Source organism: Arachis hypogaea, chromosome 18, assembly GCF_003086295.3.
Source record: "Arachis hypogaea cultivar Tifrunner chromosome 18, arahy.Tifrunner.gnm2.J5K5, whole genome shotgun sequence".
In the NCBI taxonomy this organism is placed as follows: domain Eukaryota; kingdom Viridiplantae; phylum Streptophyta; class Magnoliopsida; order Fabales; family Fabaceae; genus Arachis; species Arachis hypogaea.
Genome location: NC_092053.1, coordinates 3,310,482 through 3,331,564, shown reverse-complemented (window position 1 = coordinate 3,331,564; position 21,083 = coordinate 3,310,482). Strand labels below are relative to the sequence as shown.

General features: G+C 36.5%; 3 protein-coding genes and 1 non-coding gene across 6 annotated transcripts; 2 read left to right on the top strand and 2 right to left on the bottom strand.

Moving 5' to 3' along the window:
* Nucleotides 1-5,415: 5,415 nt before the first annotated feature.
* On the bottom strand, nt 5,416-9,360 carry LOC112772552 (RHOMBOID-like protein 1). Of its 2 annotated transcripts, XM_025817521.3 has the most exons (7): nt 8,612-9,360; nt 8,169-8,329; nt 7,901-8,064; nt 7,528-7,781; nt 6,960-7,086; nt 6,562-6,725; nt 5,416-5,903 (listed from the first exon to the last, which is right to left on the bottom strand). In XM_025817521.3, the coding sequence occupies exons 1-6, from the start codon at nt 8,992-8,994 to the stop codon at nt 6,603-6,605; spliced, it is 1,212 nt and encodes a 403-aa protein (XP_025673306.1). In that variant the 5' UTR covers nt 8,995-9,360; the 3' UTR covers nt 5,416-5,903; nt 6,562-6,602. The 2 variants fall into 2 exon arrangements, with proteins under 2 accessions (XP_025673306.1, XP_025673305.1); XM_025817520.3 differs by lacking the exon at nt 5,416-5,903 and having other exon boundaries at nt 6,190-6,725.
* A 7,339-nt stretch (nt 9,361-16,699) lies between these two features.
* Nucleotides 16,700-16,771, top strand: TRNAG-UCC (transfer RNA glycine (anticodon UCC)). Its single transcript has one exon. It is a non-coding gene; the product is annotated as a tRNA-Gly (tRNA).
* A 159-nt stretch (nt 16,772-16,930) lies between these two features.
* Nucleotides 16,931-18,944, top strand: LOC112772794 (uncharacterized). 2 transcript variants are annotated; one of them, XM_025817801.3, is made up of 7 exons: nt 16,931-17,311; nt 17,419-17,481; nt 17,574-17,660; nt 17,880-18,117; nt 18,297-18,370; nt 18,458-18,556; nt 18,713-18,944. In XM_025817801.3, exons 1-7 carry the CDS (start codon nt 17,066-17,068, stop codon nt 18,794-18,796), a joined length of 891 nt encoding a protein of 296 aa, XP_025673586.1. In that variant the 5' UTR covers nt 16,931-17,065; the 3' UTR covers nt 18,797-18,944. The 2 variants fall into 2 exon arrangements, with proteins under 2 accessions (XP_025673586.1, XP_025673584.1); XM_025817799.3 differs by having other exon boundaries at nt 17,556-17,660.
* Nucleotides 18,945-19,146: 202 nt separating this feature from the next.
* LOC112772795 (uncharacterized) lies at nt 19,147-20,913 on the bottom strand. The gene is made up of 4 exons (XM_025817803.3): nt 20,650-20,913; nt 20,216-20,319; nt 19,662-19,791; nt 19,147-19,529 (listed from the first exon to the last, which is right to left on the bottom strand). The coding sequence occupies exons 1-4, from the start codon at nt 20,758-20,760 to the stop codon at nt 19,491-19,493; spliced, it is 384 nt and encodes a 127-aa protein (XP_025673588.1). The 5' UTR covers nt 20,761-20,913; the 3' UTR covers nt 19,147-19,490.
* Nucleotides 20,914-21,083: the final 170 nt, after the last annotated feature.

The following is a 21,083-nucleotide window of genomic DNA, read 5'->3' as shown; positions in this document are numbered from 1 at the left end:
CACACTCAATTTCAATAAATACAAATTTAATATAATCGTAATAATAATAGTTTAGATTTTGGGTATTTAAACCCTGTTGGCCAGTATAGGATTTGGTACATGTGGGACCAACCAGACAGTGATCTGTGCTTCATTCATCAACACTATCCAATGCATTCATTTTGTTGTGTTTTTACTTTTTAATTTTTATGAACCCTCCAAACAGCAAGCCCGAATATCCAACCCCACAATGAAATTGAAAGCCTAAACTTTTGCTGTAGTAACTTGTAAAATAAAAAGGGCAATACTCACATACAAAATAAATATATACATAGCATATAAAGTGTTGTTATATTTGATGATAAAATTATTATTTTAAGAAATGCTATTTGTACACCAAAATCAGCCACTAATATATTTGTGTATAAATACATGTGTGGTTTAATTTATTTTCAATGTGTATTTATATTTTAACATGTATTTTATACTGTTGGCTGACTTTAGTGGTTGATTTTAGTGTACACATAGCATAACCCTATTATTTTATATAATGAATGGTTTGATCTTATTTTCTCTTCTTTGATCTAAAACAGAACTCTTAGTCTTGTTTCCTGATTTTATAATTCTACTTTAGATTAAAAAAAACTAAAATAATAAAAAATAAAAAGTAGACAATGAGAATATTAAACAATCTGAACAATGGATATGTTAGATGTTTAATTTAATAGGTATGCATATGATTATGTTCATTATTTTTAATTAGATGATTATTTCTTTTGATTCAGTTTACTCATACACAATTAACAATAGGTGAATGTTCAACTCATTAAGTGTGCGGATGATTATCCTAATATTAAGATTTAAGAAATAATTTGAGAATAAAATATTTTTTTACTTTATTAGGCTCATTTTAGAACCCATTATTTATATTATTTACAAAAGTCATTATTTACCTGATAAAACCCAAAAGAAACTGGTGCACAGGTTAATGACTAATGACCACTCCAATGTAGTGTCCATATGAATCAAACAAATTAGTACTACATACATGCATCGACCATCGTTGACCTCATCGTTATTCCATTCTTTTTTGTTTGTATTAATTTTGTCAATATTATTACAACTCCATATGTATATATTTTAGTGATCAATGGGAACTGCTTTGCTTTGACTAAAATTAAATAGCTACGCTTCTCGAATGTTTCTTAATGGACGTTAGTACTATGAGTTGCTTTATCAATGTAAATTACTTTGATCCATGTCCATTTGTTTTTACTTGTTTTAACTTATGACTTCAACATGCATATAATTACGCAAGACTTCTTATTTTTAAAACATAAAGTTTGACCTAGCTTCGCTAATTCCTATCCTGCATGGAAACGCACACATATGAGGACAAAAACTTTTAAATACTTTTTTTTTTAAATTGCAAGACAATCTAATCTGCGTAGCATGGTAAAAGAACACACATTGACCAACACTAGAAGACAATATTATTAGTTAAACCATGTTGAAAAATGATTAAAGAAACATAGGCATCTAGCTAAACAGCATACCAATCTAAAAAGTTAACTCCAAATATCCTTAGTGTTATAGTATTAAACTATTAATAAATAAACAAGTATATCGAAGACTAAAATCAAATTGGATTACTATGTATCACTAGCATATATTTAAACCATATTGGATTAGTATGGTGATTAGTTCACTAATAATTTACTTAACTAAGTATTGGAAGTTTGAATTTCGTCTTTTGCATACAGCAACTTATTAGCCAGTAATAAATCTTTAAATAGAGCTTTGGTCCACGACAAATTAGTCTTAAAAAAGTATAGGTAAACAATGAAAATATTGTTACAATGTAAACAATAGATATATCGGATGTTCATTTTACTAGTGTACGGATGATTATTTTAATATTAAAATTTAGAATGTTAAATTGGAGGTGTAGTGTGTTTTTATTTTATTAGTGGTTGTTCATATTGTTCAACAAAGTCATTGTCCCCTTAACATTCCCCATTAGTCTTTGACCTATCAGATTCGGAAATACCGTGGAAAACTAAAAAATTATAGTCAATTTAGGTTGGTCTAGTAGTTAATTCACTAGTATGTTTAAGTGTTGAAATTTCAAATCTTATCTTGTGCATTCAGCAACTCATTAATCAATGACAAACCTTTAAATATAGGTCAGATCTTCGACGGATTAGTTTTTTACATGATGGGCTAGAGAATAATAAGATTAATTATTATTATTGTCGAAAAAGAATTAAGGGATTAATGAGGCGTTGATCACTTGAATGCGTGAGGGCTCTTCTTAACTGATAGGACGACTTATTAGTTAATTAGGTAGGACATTATTATTAATTATATGTTAGCAACTGTTATTCACTTCACTTTGATGAGACTTTGAATTAATGGGGGGTATTTTTCATATGTTTGGTGACTCTCTTTATCCTTCCACAACCACCATAATTCTCACACGGTACTATATACAATACGGGCAGAGACTTTAGAAAGACGAGTGTATTAAATTTGGTACCACATATTTAGCCTTGATTATTGGAAGACATATAATTAATAATATGAAGCCATTCAACCGTATGCTTTGATATATATAGAGTATGTAATCATTGATGACCAAATGCATATTCCAATTTCCACAATGGTGTGCTTTCCCTTTTTGTTGTTATATCAATTAAATCAAAGCTCTTTTGCCTATTTCAATCTCTCTAGCTAAAATAAAATGTGACTTAAAATATGTTAAAGTCACAACTCATAAATATTAATTTGGACCCTAAGGTCACGTAATTGAACTCCCTTTATTTCTCTGTCGATATAGTGTGAATGAGGCTCTATAGCACATGGTTCCTTTGTCAAAAATGAAAGACAATGTCAAGAGTCTAAAGATGGTAGAATCAGCAATGGCATGTGCCTCAGATTTCATACGTTGAATCCTTATCTATGATCGTTCTCTTTAATTTGATGAACAATAAAAACAAGGATATGATATGATGAATGAATGTGTCTCATTTGTCAAAATATGAGGCGGGGTTTATGACAAAGAATAATGTTACCATTTAGACAAAGAAAGAAAGAGATGGATTTTACATAAATAAAATCAATACTATACTATTAGATAGCGTTTGGTGGAGAGACAGAAATGGAAAGACTGAGATTGAGAGACAGAGACTAAGAGACAGGGATTGAAATAAATCTCAATATTCTATTTGGTGCAAAATGGGAGACAGGAATTGAAACAAAAATGAAATTTTAATTTAATTTGCACAAAGGGTAAAATTGGAATTAATTAATTGAAATGAAAGTATTTTAGGTATAAAATATTATTAAAATTTCAGTTTCTATCTCTAAAAATTTCAATCCCCTGTGTCCCTACTTTTTGGAGGTATTGAAATACTGAAATTTTAGAGACAGAGACAGAAATTTTAATACCAATCTCTGAACTAACAAACACTGAATAAAGATAAAATAGAAATTGGCTTTTTGGTTGGAGAGATGGCTGAGTGGTTGATAGCCCCGGTCTTGAAAACCGGTATAGTTCACAACACGAACTATCGAGGGTTCGAATCTACAACGCACTAGAACGACCTTGTTGACGATCCTTTACTCCGACAGCATCTAGGGTTCCCCGAACAATGTGATATCTCACACCGGGTGTCCCCTCCAGTCAAGAATTAGGGCCTCACAATGAATAGCCAATATGCTTTTATCTCATGCATTTCTTCGTTCATGGTTCGATATTCTGGTGTCCTAGGCGTAGAGAAACCACACCAATCTATCCCGAACTTGGTGGTTAAACTCTACTGCGATGACAATATTGTAGGAGAGTCCCATTGGCGTGCATCCAGTAGGAAATGAACCTACGAATTCGCCAATTATGAGTTGGGCGCTTTAACCATTCAGCCATGGATGCTTAGCGGGCATCGGCGCCTGACCCTGAGATGTGGATCATCCAAGGCACATTAGCATGGCGTACTTCTCCTGTTCGAACCGGGGTTTGAAACCAAACTTCTCCTCAGGAGGATAGATGGGGCGATTCAGGTGAGATCCAATGTAGATCTAACTTTCTATTCACTTGTGGGATCTGGACGGTCCGGGGGGACCATCTCCGATGTACTAGTATTAGCAATAGCAAGTGCATCTTTGATGCAGTCATCAATTCTCCCGAGAGGCTACATTTGCCGCGAGCAAACATATTAATGACGAGGAAGGCATTTTTGCTATGCTACAAATACTTTACTTGTTCTACTATTCTGCACAAGCCTGGCTGAGGAAGAATTACGAAGGGTAAAAATATGCGGATTAAAAGCTTCGTTTTCCCCCTTTTCTTGCTAGGATTGGAAATCCTGTATTTTACATATCCATACGATTGAGTCTCAGTCTCTCAGTCTCTATCTCAGTACCTCAAAACAAACGCTACCTTAGGGCTGGGTAGGGTAGGGTAGGGTAGGGTTTGGACTCTATCCTAACCCTACCCGCAGGTTGAAAATTTTATTAAAACTTTACCTTATCCGACTCGTGGGTTGAGAATCTCTCAACCCGAACCCTACCCGCACCATAAAGTTCTAAACCCTATCCTATCCTACCATACCCGCAGAAATATCAAATCTTTTCAAAGCAAATATAAAATTCAATCATTTCAAATTTTATACATATTAATAACATAAAAAAATAAAAAACTAATGCTCTAAATTACTAAATTAACTAACTAGTTTAGTATTTGTTCACTTATTGTAAATCATTATATACGAGAGGTTGTGGGTTTAACTCTCACTTCCTTCACTATATACCTATTTTTTAATAAAACATGTGTTATATATGAGGTGCGGATAGAATATGGTAGGGTACACCCTAAACCTGTACCCTACTCTACCCGCAGGCATACCCGAACCGTACCCTACCCTACCCGCAGCGGATTGGGTACCCGCGAGTAGGGTATGAATTGCCAGCCCTATATATATATTATTATTGGCCGAGTGGTTTTCCCAACAATTTCGATTAGGTAATGTCATATCATTAAAAATAACTACTTTTTACATTGGCCGCGTGAATGGTTATCCAAAAGAACAGATGTGCTTGTACGACTATGTAAAACGCTTTACACTGTCAGTGTATCAAAATTAAATTAAACTCTTAATAAAAAAGGGATAAGATTGCATTTAATAAGGATTTTGTTAAAGATAAGGGAAGGTTTGCGGTGTGGAATACAAGTATAGAACATTACATTATGGGTTTGTTTTGGCGTTGGGTGGCTAGACCCTACGTGAGAGACTAATATTCCTCTGAACTTTGGAAATGGATGAACACTTGAATTGGAATTCCGAGTAGGGGACAACCTTGTCAGTCAAATGGACAAGCTCATTCATCATGTTTATTTCAATTGTTGACCATTGTATTGAAGGTGGAAAACAATAATCATCATAATAAGGTTTAATGACTATGTTATTGTTAATTGTAAATATGAATACCAATTAGTGAGTTACATATACTCAGTCCCTTGTAACAGTTTGTGCCTAAAATAATCATAATGGTTTCAAGCATTATTACAGGACCATATTACTGTTATGAGCATGGCATGCCGACAAATCAAGAGACAACTTCATTGGAAGGGAAGCTATGTTTTATTTGTTAAGCAAGCAAACTATCATCATATCCTCAAACTCAAAGCATTCCTTTTTTTTTAAGCCACAGAATCAAACTGTCCCATGGCCATTTTTACCCTTTTCCCTTTTCCTCTGTGTCTTAATTGGGGTCCCTTGAAATTATGTAGCAAGCAACTAACTTCTTTATTAGTCTTTTCCATATTCCTAACTGCCAATAGGACCTATCAAGTATCAACAACTGCAACAACAGATTTAACTGCTTCTGTTGTTATACAACTAACACCAAAGAGGGGCCACGAGAATCTGAAATGTACAGCAAAAGAGTATTCATAACATTAGGAAATTCTTCTATGCTCCTAATAATAAAGCTCTTACCTTTACTATTGGTTTTTGTTAACTGAGCATAACCCTTTAATTAAATGGCCATTGGAGTTTCTAATTCAAATATTTTGTAGTCCAATTTTGATAGAAATTATAATTGAACTTAACTAGTAGCTGAATAACTAGGTTGCCATACTACATTGAAAAAATGTTTAAAGGAGCAAATGTTCAGATAATTCATGTTCAACAAATTGGATTACATGCAAGATTCTAAATAATGAACTTCAGGAGATATCTTAAATTTAATAATACAAAGTTAGATGCAAGTACTTATGTACATAATAAGTGGTGTTTAATAAGGAGCAACCCATAACAAGATATTTAAAACTCTACATCAATGCATTTTTATCTATCGCTATATATCCTTCAAGGAGCATTTACTTGCTGCTTTAAACAATTAAGACTCCCAGTGATTTCATCTGTTGTTACAAAAGACAGAATAATAATAGTACACCTAAGCGATGGAAACAACATTGATCAAGAATATATTCATAGCAGCAACCATGCTCTCCAATCCAGAAGTAAGAATTTCTATGCAGTTAGTTACTACAGTGAAAAATATGCACAAGAAGTTGAATACCATTGCATCATCTAGACATGTTGGAGGTGTGTCATCACTCATCACCGGCAAAGTTGGGAACATAACTCTAAAGGACTGGGAAAACCGACATTTGGCATATCAACAAGCTCACTTCTCCCATTGCTTAAGCATGTTATGTTGAGTCTGTTTCCTATTTGAGATGTCTGCATCATTCAGCCAAAAATTGTTAGTATCAAAACTTGGACAAGAGAATAACAATCTTGTTAAATGAACGAAATATGAAATTTTTTCAGGCAATAAATCATCCATAGATTTGGAAACTAAAATCTGTTCTAATTTTTTGCCGCTCTGTTGGCCACGAAAGAATTCAATAAGCTTCCAGTAATGGGTGGTTGCATAGAAGGAAAATACACAGGAAATAATACAGCATCACTCACCTCACAGTATACTTGTTTTGCATCGCATCTCCACAATGACGTAGGGACACAACTTAAATAACGACACCACGAGCAATGGTCATTCAAGTTAACACCTCGAAGGAGAAAAATCAAGCCTATAATGTACCTGCCAACATTTTACAACTTTCAGATTTTGGGGCCCTAGAGTGATAATGCAAAGCACCCAACCAAGGTAGAATGGGAAATGTGACAGCATACATCACATAACACATAAGTAATGCCTAACAAGCCTCAACACAATGAATATATCATTGTAGCTTTTAGGGCAGATTCACAAATCTTGCCATACAAAAGAAACGCAAGCAGTATAATATCCAGTGATGAAGGATAGACAAAGAACTAACAAAGAAAATCATTTGAGTACACTGCAAACTTTTGAATATATGTAAATAAAATAGAGCAGAATTAAGACAGAAAGAAAACACAGGCGAATTTCTCTAATCTTAAACCATGGAAAATGGTTTAGAAAATGTCAAATCTCTAATGTGAATAATCTCAAAGAAAGTAATATTAAGAAAAGAAAGCAATAAAACAAAGGAGATCTTACCCAGAAGTCAGTAGTAGGAAAGAGATGATCCACAGGATATATTGATAAGGTTTGTGCCTATTCTTCAAAGAAGAAGGTGCAGAAGGAGAATTTCTTTGGACAATCCACTTAAACTGGGGTCGAATAAGGAAAACGAAACCCAGGAAGAAACCCGAGAGAAATCCTCCAATATGAGCAAAATTGTCCACATGTGGAAGGATTCCAACAGCTAAATTGATTAGAGTGATAACTATAAGAGTCAGCAATGCAGCAACCTGCAAACGAAAGAAAATTAGAAATGAAATCATAAAAATGGCTGCGACGAAACGACAATGTGGATTATTTATTAGGAAGCAGTTTTTAATTCAATACACTATTGGTTTGGCTCACACACCTTATTGGCATATATGGTCCAATTCATTAAGATCTCTGATAGCATGCCTCCTAATAAGCCAAACAACGCCCCAGAAGCACCAACAGAGATACCTGATTGAATGAATAGAGCAGACAGCAAGCTCCCTCCAAAACCAGATATCACATACAGAAATCCAATTCGAACTGCAATAGCACATCGAAGGTAGAAATTATGATTCGAGACTACAAATCTATTGAATTTCTTCCAGAACAATCTAAATATGCAAGAATAATTACCAGAGCCATACCAAATCCAAATTCTTGCTCAAGCCGAATTCCAATAAAAACAAGACTCAGCATGTTGGCAAGTATATGGACAACTCCACCATGCAACCACATACAAGATAATAGGCGCCAAGCCTCGCCATGAATAACTCTATCTACTACTAGAGCACCCATCTTCTCTAATCTGAAGGAAACAAATAAAAAACATGTGAGTACTACATCAAGAGTAGCTATTGTATCTACCTCTAATATCCACAATCCAAAAACCTTCCATAGTATAAACATTGGTTAGTATACCTTCCACTAGCTATTGTATTGGAGCAACTTGGGATCAGTTTAAGTTTAAAGCTCACCAATTATACAGATTTCAGAAACATGTGAAAAAGAATATGAATTGTTTCAAAATATACATAATGTGAATCAAATCACTAATACATGATAAGAATCATCGGAAAATAGAACTCACGTGTATGAAGAAGGGCCAAGGAGAGGGTTTTCCTTAAGGGGCTGAAAAGAGAACCTGCCGAGAAAGCTTGCAACACACGAACCGCGAAACAAATGTTTCGGACAATCATTAACGTACATTGTGATGATGAACAAGACAACGTTAGCCACCACAAAGCACGGTACCAGCCACGGGATCCACCGCCTGAACAAACTAAACTCACGGTCGTCGCGGTTGCGCGGGGAAGCATTTGAGGATGAGGAGGAGAAACCCGCCGGCGAGGTTCTCTGGATGTGGCGCGGAGGAATTGGGGGGCTCGACCCCTGCCCATGATGGACGGCGGCGTCATCGCGGCTCGGATGAATCTTAACCTCAAGAGTGGCAGAAGATGGGTCCCTCCCCATGAAGAAATTTGACCAAAGATTTCAACTTTTTTTTTTCTTTCTTTCTCTCTTTTTTTTTTTCCTTTTGGTTTCTTCTAAGGCATAATTGGCGGATATGGAAAGAAAAATTTAAAAATTTTGGGGAATGTAGGTTACAGAATCCAACAAAGCCCAGAGAATTTAGGGTTTGTTGTTTGATAGTAACGTTATTGCAATGTTTCGTTTTGATTATTCATTTAGATTTGGATGAGAAATTAGCTCTACAGCAGCAATGTTTGTTAATGGTTCGGTAATTTGGTATGTAATTAGTGTTCTTCGCGATCGTTTGTTTGTTTCTGAGTTACGTGTTGTGTACTTTGCCGCTGGGATTTGAATATCGATAACATCATCTTCAAAATTAAGTTAAGATCATTTTCATATAACGAACAGGAAGTACCCGTGTTATTACTTGTAATTATTTATTTATGAGAAAAAATCTTAGACATCCTGACTATTATTTTAAAAGATAAAGAGGTTTTCAATAAAAAAAAATAGAGTAAAGGATAAATTCGTCTCTAACATTTTAAATCGTGGATTTTTAACTCTTTTAAGATTGAAAAATACAAAACGACCCCTCACAAATCAAAACGCCGTACAAACCGGTCTTTTCGTTCAATTTGGTGTCCAACACGTAACAGATTCTGTTTACCTGGCGCCTATGTGGCGTGGATATGCGCACGTGTCTTCAGGATGCTGGTAACGGGGCTGATGTGGTGCTAGTGGAGAAAGTAATGGGACATTGTAGTCCTTGGGCACTCGCACGACGTCGTTTCTGGTTAATGTTTTGCAGTGGTGAGTGTGACTTATGAAATATGCCAGTGCTGCCCATATCAGTGAGAAAGAATTACAAGCCGTCCTAGCACTACTAAACTTTTCCCTCCAAAAAATACAACGCTTCGTCTCCGCATTGTCGTCGTTGCAGTTCCGTGGAGGAGTTCCATATTGAAGCTCCGTGGTTATACCTGCGTCTGCCGTAGAGAGTGGTAAGTACATTGATGTTCAATCGTTCTGCTTATGGCCGTTATTTGCTATCAATGTTGTAGGATGAGACTAAGGGATTGTAACTCATTGTCATAGGTGATTAGTTGTGGGGTTAGTCATTTGCCATGTGTTGTTTAGAGAGATTTTGGAGATTTAGATAATAAGGGGTGGTTTTGTATTTTGTTGTGGATTGAAAAATTTTGCAGATGGTTGATGTCTTTGGTGTTCCCGTGTTCCATCATGGGGGTAACTTTTCACGGAGGGCTAGCGGTGAGTTGGTGTATCTTAATGGTCAAGTTGAAAAGTTTTCTCCGATGGACTTGGATTTTGTCAATTTCGGCGATCTGGTCATGATGTTCAAAGGACTGGGATATCAATCCTATAAGGAGGCTTACTAGTATGATCCAAAAAGTAAAGATATGGAGTCAGGGTTGCATGTACTGAGGGGGGACGCAGGGATCAACCAAATGCGACAGGCTAAGTTGAGGAACAAAGATACTGAAGAGTTTTACATTTTTTTGACTATCCTATTGACGAACATGAGATCGCAGATGATGATTTTGAGAAAAATGCTGAGGTTGAGGAAGAAGTCGATCCAAATGACTTGGAGAAGTCGGATGGCTCGTCTACCGACGATGATAGCACTTACAGTGATGAAGATGAGCCGTATAAACCACCACCAGCTGGTTATGAAAGTGGGAGTGATACTGGTGAAGATGATGAGGGCAGAAGGGTTAGAGCTGCCAAAGGAAAGAGGAAACATGTGTCTCCATCGTCGCGGAAAGGGGTTGATCCCAATGAGAAGCTAAAAAAACAAGCAACACATGAGTTTAAAAGGCAGAGATTTAAAGCAAGAAGGGTGGGCTCAGCTGGTGAAAGTTCCTCAAGGTCTACTGGGCCTGCTAAACAGCCCAGCACTAGTAGGCCTGGAAATCAGCCCAACATATCTAGGCTTGCTAGGGAGCCCAGCATGAGGCCAGCCGTTGCAGATTATGTCAGTGATGTAGACACTGATAATGAAGACATTGTGTTTGAGTACGAGTCTGAAGAGCTGCATACCCCTGTCTCATTAGAGGATGAAGGGAACAAACCACACTGGCATGAGTTTGATGAACACTATGACTTTGGAGAAGGCAGATTTGAGCTAGGCACAATATTTGCTACAATAAAGAGGTTCAAGGAAGTTGTGAAGGATTCGTTTATTGCTGAGGGGAGGGAGTTGGTCTGGATTAAAAATGATAAGGAAAGGGTTAGAGTTGGCTGCAAGAATGAGAATTGTCCCTGGATTGCTCATCTATCATACAATAAACAGCTGCAGTGTTTCCAAGTGAAAACCTATAGGAGTGAACATACATGCGCAAGAGATCTGGGAAGCAATGCGGCTGACCAACACTGGATCAGCAAAAAAGTGGAGAAAAGGATGACCACCCATCCCTATATGAACACACATGAGGCCATTGATTTTTTAAAAGAAGAGTTTGATCTAGTACTACACCCTAAAATGGTTTACAGAGCTGTGAGGGAAGCCAAAGACAGGATCATGGGAAACGAGGTAGAAGAGTATGGGAAGCTTAGAGACTATCTAATGGAGATACATAGAAGCAATCCAAGGTCTACTGCCTTGTTGGACGTTATTCCCCAGCCACAAGCACCCCCAACATTCGACAAAATGTATATATGTTTCGATGCCTGCAATAGGGGATTTAAGAGTGGATGCATGCCGTTGATTCACTTGGATGGAGCATTCCTCAAGACCTATCATGGGGGCCAATTGTTATCTGCTGTGGCACGGGACGCTAATAACCAGTTTTATGTCATTGCATTTGCTGTGGCAAGGTCTGAATCGAAAGAGTCATGGAAGTGGTTTCTGACCCTATTACAAGAGGACATTGGAGATGTGCAACAACATGGTTGGAATTTTATGTCTGACATGCAAAAGGTTAGTAAGTCAGTTTCTCTACTTAATTTAAGTACATATGATGCAAAATGATGAAAGTCCTTCCTGAACCATTCTGTTTCAGGGACTGATGACTGCATTGAAAGAGATAATGCTGAATGCACATGTGCGCAATTGTGTCATGCACATGTGGAAGAATTTCATCAACCGTTTCAAGGACTTATATATCATGAAAATTGTGTGGGACTGTGCAAAATGCACAACTGTGGCTGAGTTCAAGACAAGAATGGAGAGGCTAAAGGAAGTTAATCAGGATGCCTGGTCATACCTGATGAAATTTGAACCTGCAACATGGGTAAGGGCCTACTTCAGTCATGGTCCAAAAGTGGACAACCTGACTAACAATATGTGCGAGTCTTTCAACTCCAAGATCACAAAGTACAGATGCAAGCCTATACTCACAATGTGCGAAGAAGTGCGCTGCTACCTCATGAGGCGTATGGTTCAGCACAAGAGACTGATAGATTGCCATCATGGAAAGCTTGCACCGGTTCAGGAAAAAAGGCTGAAGAGGCTTGTTAAGCCAAGTAACAAATGGACTGCGGAGTTGATTGGTGATAACAAGCGCAAGCGATTTGAGGTCACATACAAGGGATCTAAGTTGGATGTGGACCTGATTAAACATACATGTACATGTAACAGATGGCAATTAATTGGTCAGTGTGTAATTTTATTTCTCTAAATGTTTCTTGTTGGATTTGCCTGCCTGCTGTTGCTGTAATTTTACTTATGACATTGTTTCTTGTTGGATTTGCCTGCCTGCTACTACTGTAATTATATTTCTGTAATTGTTTCTTGTTGGATTTGCCTGCGTGCTGCTGCTGTTTCCTTACTTGCATATGTCCAATTGTTATCCTTAATTTGTATATGTCTAATTGTTATCCTTAACTTGTTGGATTTGCTGGGAAAGGGATGCCGTGCACTCATGCAGTTGCAGCAATCAGAAAAAGACATGACAACATGGAAGATTATGTGCATCCATGGTTATGCATGGAATCACTGAAGAAGACTTACGAGCACTTCATTCAACATGTTACAAGTGAAGAGTTCTGGATACGGTCTGATCAGACTAGGCCTGCTGCACCTGTCATTAAGCGGCCAATTGGTCATCCAAAGGTACATAACAGGCAGAAGGACCCAGCAGAAACTGTTATCGAAGGTGAAAAACTGAGGAAAAGTTTCTATGTGACCTGCAGCAAGTGTGGTCAAATAGGGCACAACTATAAGACTTGCAAGGGTGCGCCATCCAACCCAAATTGAAAACCTAAGACCAGAAAACCAAAGAAGAAGACCCAAGACAACCTTTCTCTTGTGGTTATACCACTGTCACAATCAGCACCTGAGGCAGATGTACTTGACTGGACTAAGGATCTTTATGTCCCCCCGATAACATGTTTAAGAATTTAGTTGTCCATTTTAAAAGTGTTACAGGACTTGTTTGTATTTTTTGAATTTGCCTCATGGCTTTATTGCTTTCTTTATCTCAGGGTGAGGAGCATGACTCAGCTACTCTAACCAACCAGAACCATTCTACCACTTCCACAACTCTAGATGTGGCCCAGCAACAACCTGCTCCACAAGTTGCATCTGTGACCACTACTGCAACCCCTGCAAGACAAGGTCAGGTTCCATTCAAACTTCCAGCTAGAGTTCCAGCAAGGCCATCCAACAAAACATTCAGACTGAAACAACCAATTAGAAGGAAGGGTGATGGCAAACAACAGGTTCAGAAATCACAGCAGCCAAGTGTGGAAGCAGTTGAAGGACCATCTGATGAGACTCTGGTTGCAGCAAGCAGTGGAACTAAAAGGGTGTTTCAGTTCATCCCCATCCTAGGAGTCAACAATTCCAAAAAATGATGTTGATATTTTATGAGTATGATGTAAAATTTGGATCAAACTTATTTTCATTTGTTATACATTGTGGTATCTTTTTGGCAAAACTATGATGCTAAGGTTGTGAGCTGTTTCAGACTGCATATCATGTTTTGTTAGGATTGTAATCCTTCAAACTTAAACTTTGGTTCAATGTTAAATGATCCAAACTATTTAATGTCTTTTTCATTCTAATCCCATCAACATCATATTACATATACCCACCCAACTCCAACATGTTACAGCAACAGCATATCATCATTCATCAAAGTATAATTTAATATAACACTTGTGTTTCAAAGGCATAATTTAAACCGCTTTTCCACTTTTCAGCTAAGTTTGGCAACAACAGAACTCAAAATTACACTAACAACAACAACAATAAGCAAATACAAATTAACATTCTTCTTCCTCTCTAGATGCAACAGCTTCTTCTCCAAATCAGTGAGTCTCTGTTCCACTACCTTCTTCCCAAGATACAGTTTCAGATCATCAACCTCGTTCTCAGTCATAAACTTGTCTAAAACTCTTACTGTTGAAACATGGTCATCTAGCCATAAGAAGAACTTGCAATGACTGAGATTTTTCAGCTGCATGTTCATCATGGCAAAACAAAAAATCACCAACTTATAATAAAAATAACTTCTTCTTACGCTCGTATAATCAAAATCAATCAAATAAAACCACCAACTTACCTTTAAGAATTGGGGTTTGTCGTCGTCCTCGATTTGTACAATATGGCGTACACTCCACATCTACACCTCGGAGCAATGTCGTCTTTCTCCTCTGCAGCTTCTACGCATTTCACGGTCGACGGTAGTGGAACGCGTCTTGCGCTGGATGAAGCTCCATTGCTGGCCATTTACCACTCCGCAGTACCACCACCCCCAACCTCTCACACAAATCACAACGGCTATGGCGACAGGGTTCCATTTGAAGAAATAGGGCACACACCAAAAACGACGTCGTGCGAGTGCCCAAGGACTACAATGTTCTATTACTTTCTCCACTAGCACCACGTCAGTCCCGTTACTACCATCCTGAAGACACGTGCGCATATCCACGCCACATAGGCGTCAGGTAAAAAGAATCCGTTACGTGTTGGACACCAAATTGAATGGGAGGACCGGTTTGTATGGCGTTTTGATTTGTGAGGGGTCGTTTTGTATTTTCCAATCTTGAGGGAGTTAAAAGTCCACGATTTAAAAGGTCAAGGACGAATTTGTCCTTTACCCAAAAAAAATATTATTTTTGGTTATAGATTTTTAATTTTATGAAATTGATTAATTTTGTTATTAATATTTTTTTTGTACAGAATAAATTTATGTGACATATTAAACTATTGATTTATCCGTTAAAAGCTCATTAGGGTTCATAAATTTTTTTTAGGAGTTTGTTGTTTTTTGAGTAATTATTATGGTGGTTTAGTTTTTTTTATTTTTTTTGTTATTTCTTTAAAATATGTTGACTAAATTTGTTGTATAAAACTAAAAATATTAATAATTTTTAAATTATTTTTATTTATAAAAATTGAAGGAAGGATATATTAGGAATTAACATATTACATAAATATGTTTTAGAGAGATTATTAACAATGAGAGCGTCTTCTCTATCTCACCTTCCTTCATGTGCCTCTGATCTTGTTCTTCTTCACGATTTATTGCATATGAGAGAAGGGAGAAGTCCAACAACACAGAAGCGACAGCCGGTGGGAGAGGACTTAGAAAAGAAAGGAAAAAGACAGGGCATAAAATTCCAACGGTGAGAGAATTGTAGTGTCTATTCGATTAAGAGATTCTATGTTGAGAAATTGCTCCTGCTGCGAGTTAGCTATAAGAATTAGGAGAAGAAAAAAAGATTTCGTAAAAGATGGAGAAACATTAACACCAACACATTAAACCTTCTCAATATTTAAAAGGATGTCACTTTAATTGTATTTGGGGTCAGAAAAAAATGATGATATTTATAAATATAGAATTTTTGTCTAATTACGTAATTAATTTGTTGCCCAAAAATATTTTAAAGACGATCGTTCTTAAATTCAAGGATAAATTTAAAGCAATTTTAAGTTTAAAGACAAATTCAAAACTCAATTATAAGTTTATAGACGACTTTAAAATTTAATTCAAATTTTATCGAATATAAAACATATAAATGTGCTTTAGGATGAATTTTTTTTATACTCTTCTTATTTTTTTTATTCTGGGTGTGTGCATGCATTGATGCACGAGCACGAGAGCACTTGATAAGAGTAAACTTTTGAATATTTATGGTGTTCGATACAATAATAAATGTATACATTTTTTTAGAATAGTTTATCTATCATGTATTTTAATAGATACGATAAGATTATAAATAAAATTTTTTTTTATTGAAAATACACAAAATTTAAGTTATCAATGTATTTATTCTATATCTATTAAATATTTAAATGAAATAAGTTAAAACTTTTCATTAATAATAAACTTATTATATGTCTTAAAAACATATATTAATTAAATTCATAATTTATTTATGATAATCTTTTTATAATTTTATATATTTATTTATTTAATTATTATCGAGTTAATTAATTAAAATAGTAACTAAGTATTTTAATTAGGATTAATTACTTGTTTGGTTTTGATAATTATAAGTGTTAGGTTAAATTAGCCATATTAATATAAAAAAAATTGGTAAACTTAGCCTCCTGAATCCTAATTACAGTATCATTCTATCGTAGAAACAACTCCTCGAGCATTAGGGATGAGTTTTAGTCTTTTAGATATGCTAAATCTTTGTTTGTCAAGTAAAAACTCATTTACAATTTTTTCATATGTTGACAATTGCAGATCAATTTTTAACTTATAATTAATATCTTAAAAACTATCAAAAAGCGTTTGTAGTCCAACGGTTAGGATAATTGCCTTCCAAGCAATAGACCCGGGTTCGACTCCCGGCAAATGCATTTTTTTCCTTTACATCTTTCTTCTTTTCATTTCAATCAATGTTGTTTGACTTGTTTCTATCGAAAACGCGAGCACCAATGAGGGAGGTTAATTACTTAGTAGAGTAATCCGTATTCCGTGCCGCCACAAAACACATAATTAGGCGCCAAACCAAACAATCACTTAAATGAGGACGAAAACGAAATCAGGGGCAGTATCGTACATTCCCAACTACCCGCCGTGTCAGTTAGTTGTCCGTCACTCTTCCTATCCATTTTCGAAAGCGTAACAAAATTCATAACTGCAGCGGCGTCATGGCGGGCACCAGCACCTCCTTCGCCGCCAACGCCGTCCGATCCACCGCCGTGGAACTTTCCAGAACCACAAGGTGCAACAGCCGCCGTTCTCTGCTCTCCCTTGCTGGAATCTCCTCCTCCAAAAGCCGCGGCGGTTCCGTCTCCGCCATCACCTGCGACGAGCATCCCCGTGGACCTTACTGCATATACGTTGGCCCTATTGACACCGCCAGCAAAGAAACCCTCGAAGCTCTTTACTCCCAAGTACAGACTCAAAATCACTACTTGTATTCAAAATTTGAGCCTTTTTTTTTTTAAATATTAAATGTTGATTCTGGAATTGTACTTTTTTTTCCTGTTTGTTGTTATAGGCACGAGATGCATATTACAGTGGTGAGCCTTTGATTATTGATGACATGTTTGATAGAGTAGAGGTATGTTGTATTATACTATTCTGCTTCAGTTTTAGATTAATAGACACCATTTATGGACACTGAATTTGGTTTAGTTTATGGAAACAATGCAGTTGAAGCTTAGGTGGTATGGTTCCAAGTCAGTTGTCAAGTATCCTCGATGCAGTATCAGGAGGCAATCAACTTATTCTGATGCTGAGGTCATTTCATTCTTTTCTCCACAGAGTTCAGATTATTTCAAAGCACTTCCCAAATTATCTCATGCTCTTGATGTAGCTGAAAATGTTGATGTTTATGTCTGATATGATTCAGTATTTCTATTCAAATGTCTGTGGTGTTATACATGTTTGTTATCTCTCTTTTAGGGTTTTCTTCATTTGAATATAGAGTGATGTGGATGTATCATGTATGTAGGGCAGGAAGATCTGTCTATGGTTTTTGCATTGGCCTCAACATGGGCTCTGATCCTTGCATTTGGCTGCTCAGCATGTATCGGGTCAATATGGTACACGGTCAGCATGGCTTATCAAAGTGCATTCAATCCAGGATCATCCTATGGTAGCAAGGCATCAGGACTAGAGTTTCTCTTCACCTTGAATGGCTTTATCTTAATGGCACTGGGTTTTGCCATTGGATATCCTATTGCTTCAGCTTCAGGTATATTACTTTTGCTGTTGCTGCCTGAAAAAGGTCCTAGTTTTCGAACTTGTGCTCCAATCAATAGCTCAAGTGACAAGCCCTTTCATATGGTTTAATTCAACGAATTCCTTGATGGCTGAGCAAAGACCAACTCAAAATCTCACAGCTTTTATGTGTTTTAACGGATGCTTTCTCAGTTAAGGCGCTTCAGAGCCTGTGGAGGAATGGCTTGGTGGCACTAAAGGGTACTTGTCCAAATTGTGGAGAAGAGGTCAGTCATTCTGTATGTGTTCTATACTAAACATATTTAATGCTTTAATTTAATTGTGCTACCTGAGTTGGATTAATTTTCTTTCAGGTATTTGCCTTTGTGACAGTGGACAAGGCTAATGACTTACCCCATAGATCAAATTGCCATGTGTGTGAATGCTTGTTAGAATTTCTCACCAAAGTTGAGGTAATAAACTAGTAATAATTCTTTTGCCTTCTTTTTCCATTACTCCTTGCAAAGGGTGTTCATAATTCTAGACTGGTATTTTAAAGATTGGAAAGCAAGAGAAGCAGGTATCCGTATTATGCTCTTTGCATGACAGATGGTGGTATCATTTTGCAGAAATCAAGTTCAAGATTTGGTGGACAATGGGTTCATGGCCGCATCTACCTTGTTCGCAGATCACGACGCCGACGGGAACTATAAATTTTCTTCCGGTTATATATGAATGTGTATAGTTAAGGAAGGAATTGCCATGTTAATTATTGGGAACTTAATTTCATTAGATTTGGTTGTGTTAGTGTTAACATCTTTCTGGGTCTATCTAATATAGCTTGAGTCTTGATTTCTTTAATCATATCGCTGGTACAAATTGCTGTGAGGAAGTAAAGCTGCGACTTAAAATTTGAACGAGATTCTATACCCCAAAATAAATAAATTGAATCCTATTTTGATTTAGCAAACTTAACTACTAAGTGTGTGTTTGAATTGAAGTTTGTAAAGAGAAATGCTATATTGGTCACAAACATATTTCTCTAAGCATTACACGTCAAAAAGAGGATAACTTCATAGTATCCTTCCGAATTTGCCCTTGAATCATGTTTCTTTCATGGATGAATAAACATAATTTTGATGTTAAATTCTGCAATTCGTAATTTGTTACAACACTTCGAGGTGAATTGAAGCGTCTATTTAACATGGAGAGCAGAAGCAATTTGCTAATGCTCCGCAAAACCAGAACATTCTTTTACACAGAAGGTATAGCACAACTATGGTCCAACAATTTTTATCATTGGTTTCAAGCTAACTATGGTCCAACAAAGAATCAAGTAAAATCTAATAACATGTCACTGATGGTTGGACATATTATCGGAACTTACTATGCCCATCAAAACAGAACTCAAAAGTGTGCCAAACTGTAAACTAGAGTCCATGAAAGCTGCATAGATGGGGAAAAGAGAGATCAGATGAAAGGTTAGTTAAAGGCCTTAATTAATCTTGTCTTTCGGGAACAAAAAGGAAAAAACCTCACTTTCTGCAATACACAGTAAAGACCAAGATAGTATACTACCAGGAAGAGTGTTGTAGATGCAAAAAGCCCTTCCAAAAGGAGGGCTCCGTGGCCGCCAAACTCTTCTTCATCGACCTTCAATACTAATGAATAGTAACCATATATAATCCCGGAGGACATCGCTAAAAAACTGCAAGGTAAAAGGATAAATGAGGGCGTAAGAAACCATCGATATCATCATATCAAACTTCTAAAAAATGTTAATCTGAGTATTGGATTGTTCACATCATACTGAAGATGCCCTACAGGCTACAAGTGCAATGTGACCTTTAAATCAAGCCTTATAAATTACAATAAAGAAACTACCAGGAAAAGAAACACAGCGAAAGCCATGGGGAAATTTTATAGCTACTAAAGTCTCAGCAATCAAAATAATACATGATGGTGCAAAAGGGATCAATTTATGCAACACAAGTTCCCTTGATCAATGTAGCTTAACATCATGAATCGGTTCTGTCAATAGGTTCACTAGATATCTTCCCAAAAATGAAAAGAGAACATAAAACACAACTTGAATATGAAATTAAGGAATGGATCATAAAACAAATACTCACAGGATAAACCAAATTCCCCCAACCAATGGGAAGACACCCCAAAGTAATCCACATACAAGACCGAGCACTTGTCGAATCCAATGCAGCACCTCTCCCATTTGATCCTACTTGGATTGGGACAGAACACAGAATATTACAGATAAGCGAGGTTAGCATAATAGGAAAAAAATTCAGCTATTCCTCTTTCACAAAATATGTACATTGAAAGGATATATTCACTATGATTACTTCTTAGTTGCCGCATCATACAGCTGACAGCACTTAATCCAACACTATTAAGCACACTACCAACAATTTAACCTCTCTTTTTTTTTTATATCGAATCAATGGAGCAAAGGGCAATAATTGAACACAGTGAGCGTAAAGATAATGACTTAGACTATTAGCACGCTGAAAAGAGCTCGCATGGATGGGGAGGAGAAGAAAAATGTAACCTTGTCCCAGGAAGCTTCGGGGTCAAGCAATTTGGCGAATTTGGAAGGAGAGAGATGAGCGTTCTGGAGCAGCTGTTGGTGGTTGACTTTAGCAGATTTAGCTTCTTTCATTCTGAGAAGACGACGACGACGACGGAGGAATGTTGGAAAAGGAGCTAGAATGCAAAGTTGCAATTGAGAAGTGAGGGAATTAGGGTTCGGTTGGTTGAATTTCTTCTCTGTGTATAAGGAATCTGAAGAAAGAGGGAAGTAACAGTGAAGTGAATGAGTGAGGGAATTTTAAAATTTGCAGTATATAAGCAATGCAGAATTTAATTCTCTATCATTATAAACTGTTCTATTCTATTCTCCCAGCTTAGCAATGATATTATTAATAGAAATTAAATAATTTCACTTTATCCAAACTATATTAAAGGCTTGTTTGAGCGAATCTT

Coding starts and splice junctions, on each gene's coding strand:
- LOC112772552 (XM_025817521.3), bottom strand. CDS start 8,994: ATGGGGAGGGACCCATCTTCTGCCACTCTTGAGGTTAAGATTCATCCG. Junction 8,330..8,611: donor CTTGGCCCTTCTTCATACAC/GTGAGTTCTATT, acceptor TGTTTCCTTCAG/ATTAGAGAAGATGGGTGCTC. Junction 8,065..8,168: donor TGAGCAAGAATTTGGATTTG/GTATGGCTCTGG, acceptor GTGCTATTGCAG/TTCGAATTGGATTTCTGTAT.
- LOC112772795 (XM_025817803.3), bottom strand. CDS start 20,760: ATGAAAGAAGCTAAATCTGCTAAAGTCAACCACCAACAGCTGCTCCAG. Junction 20,320..20,649: donor CCGAAGCTTCCTGGGACAAG/GTTACATTTTTC, acceptor CAATCCAAGTAG/GATCAAATGGGAGAGGTGCT. Junction 19,792..20,215: donor GGGGGAATTTGGTTTATCCT/GTGAGTATTTGT, acceptor TTTACCTTGCAG/TTTTTTAGCGATGTCCTCCG.
- LOC112772794 (XM_025817799.3), top strand. CDS start 17,066: ATGGCGGGCACCAGCACCTCCTTCGCCGCCAACGCCGTCCGATCCACC. Junction 17,661..17,879: donor CAACTTATTCTGATGCTGAG/GTCATTTCATTC, acceptor TATGTAGGGCAG/GAAGATCTGTCTATGGTTTT. Junction 18,557..18,712: donor AATTTCTCACCAAAGTTGAG/GTAATAAACTAG, acceptor ATCATTTTGCAG/AAATCAAGTTCAAGATTTGG.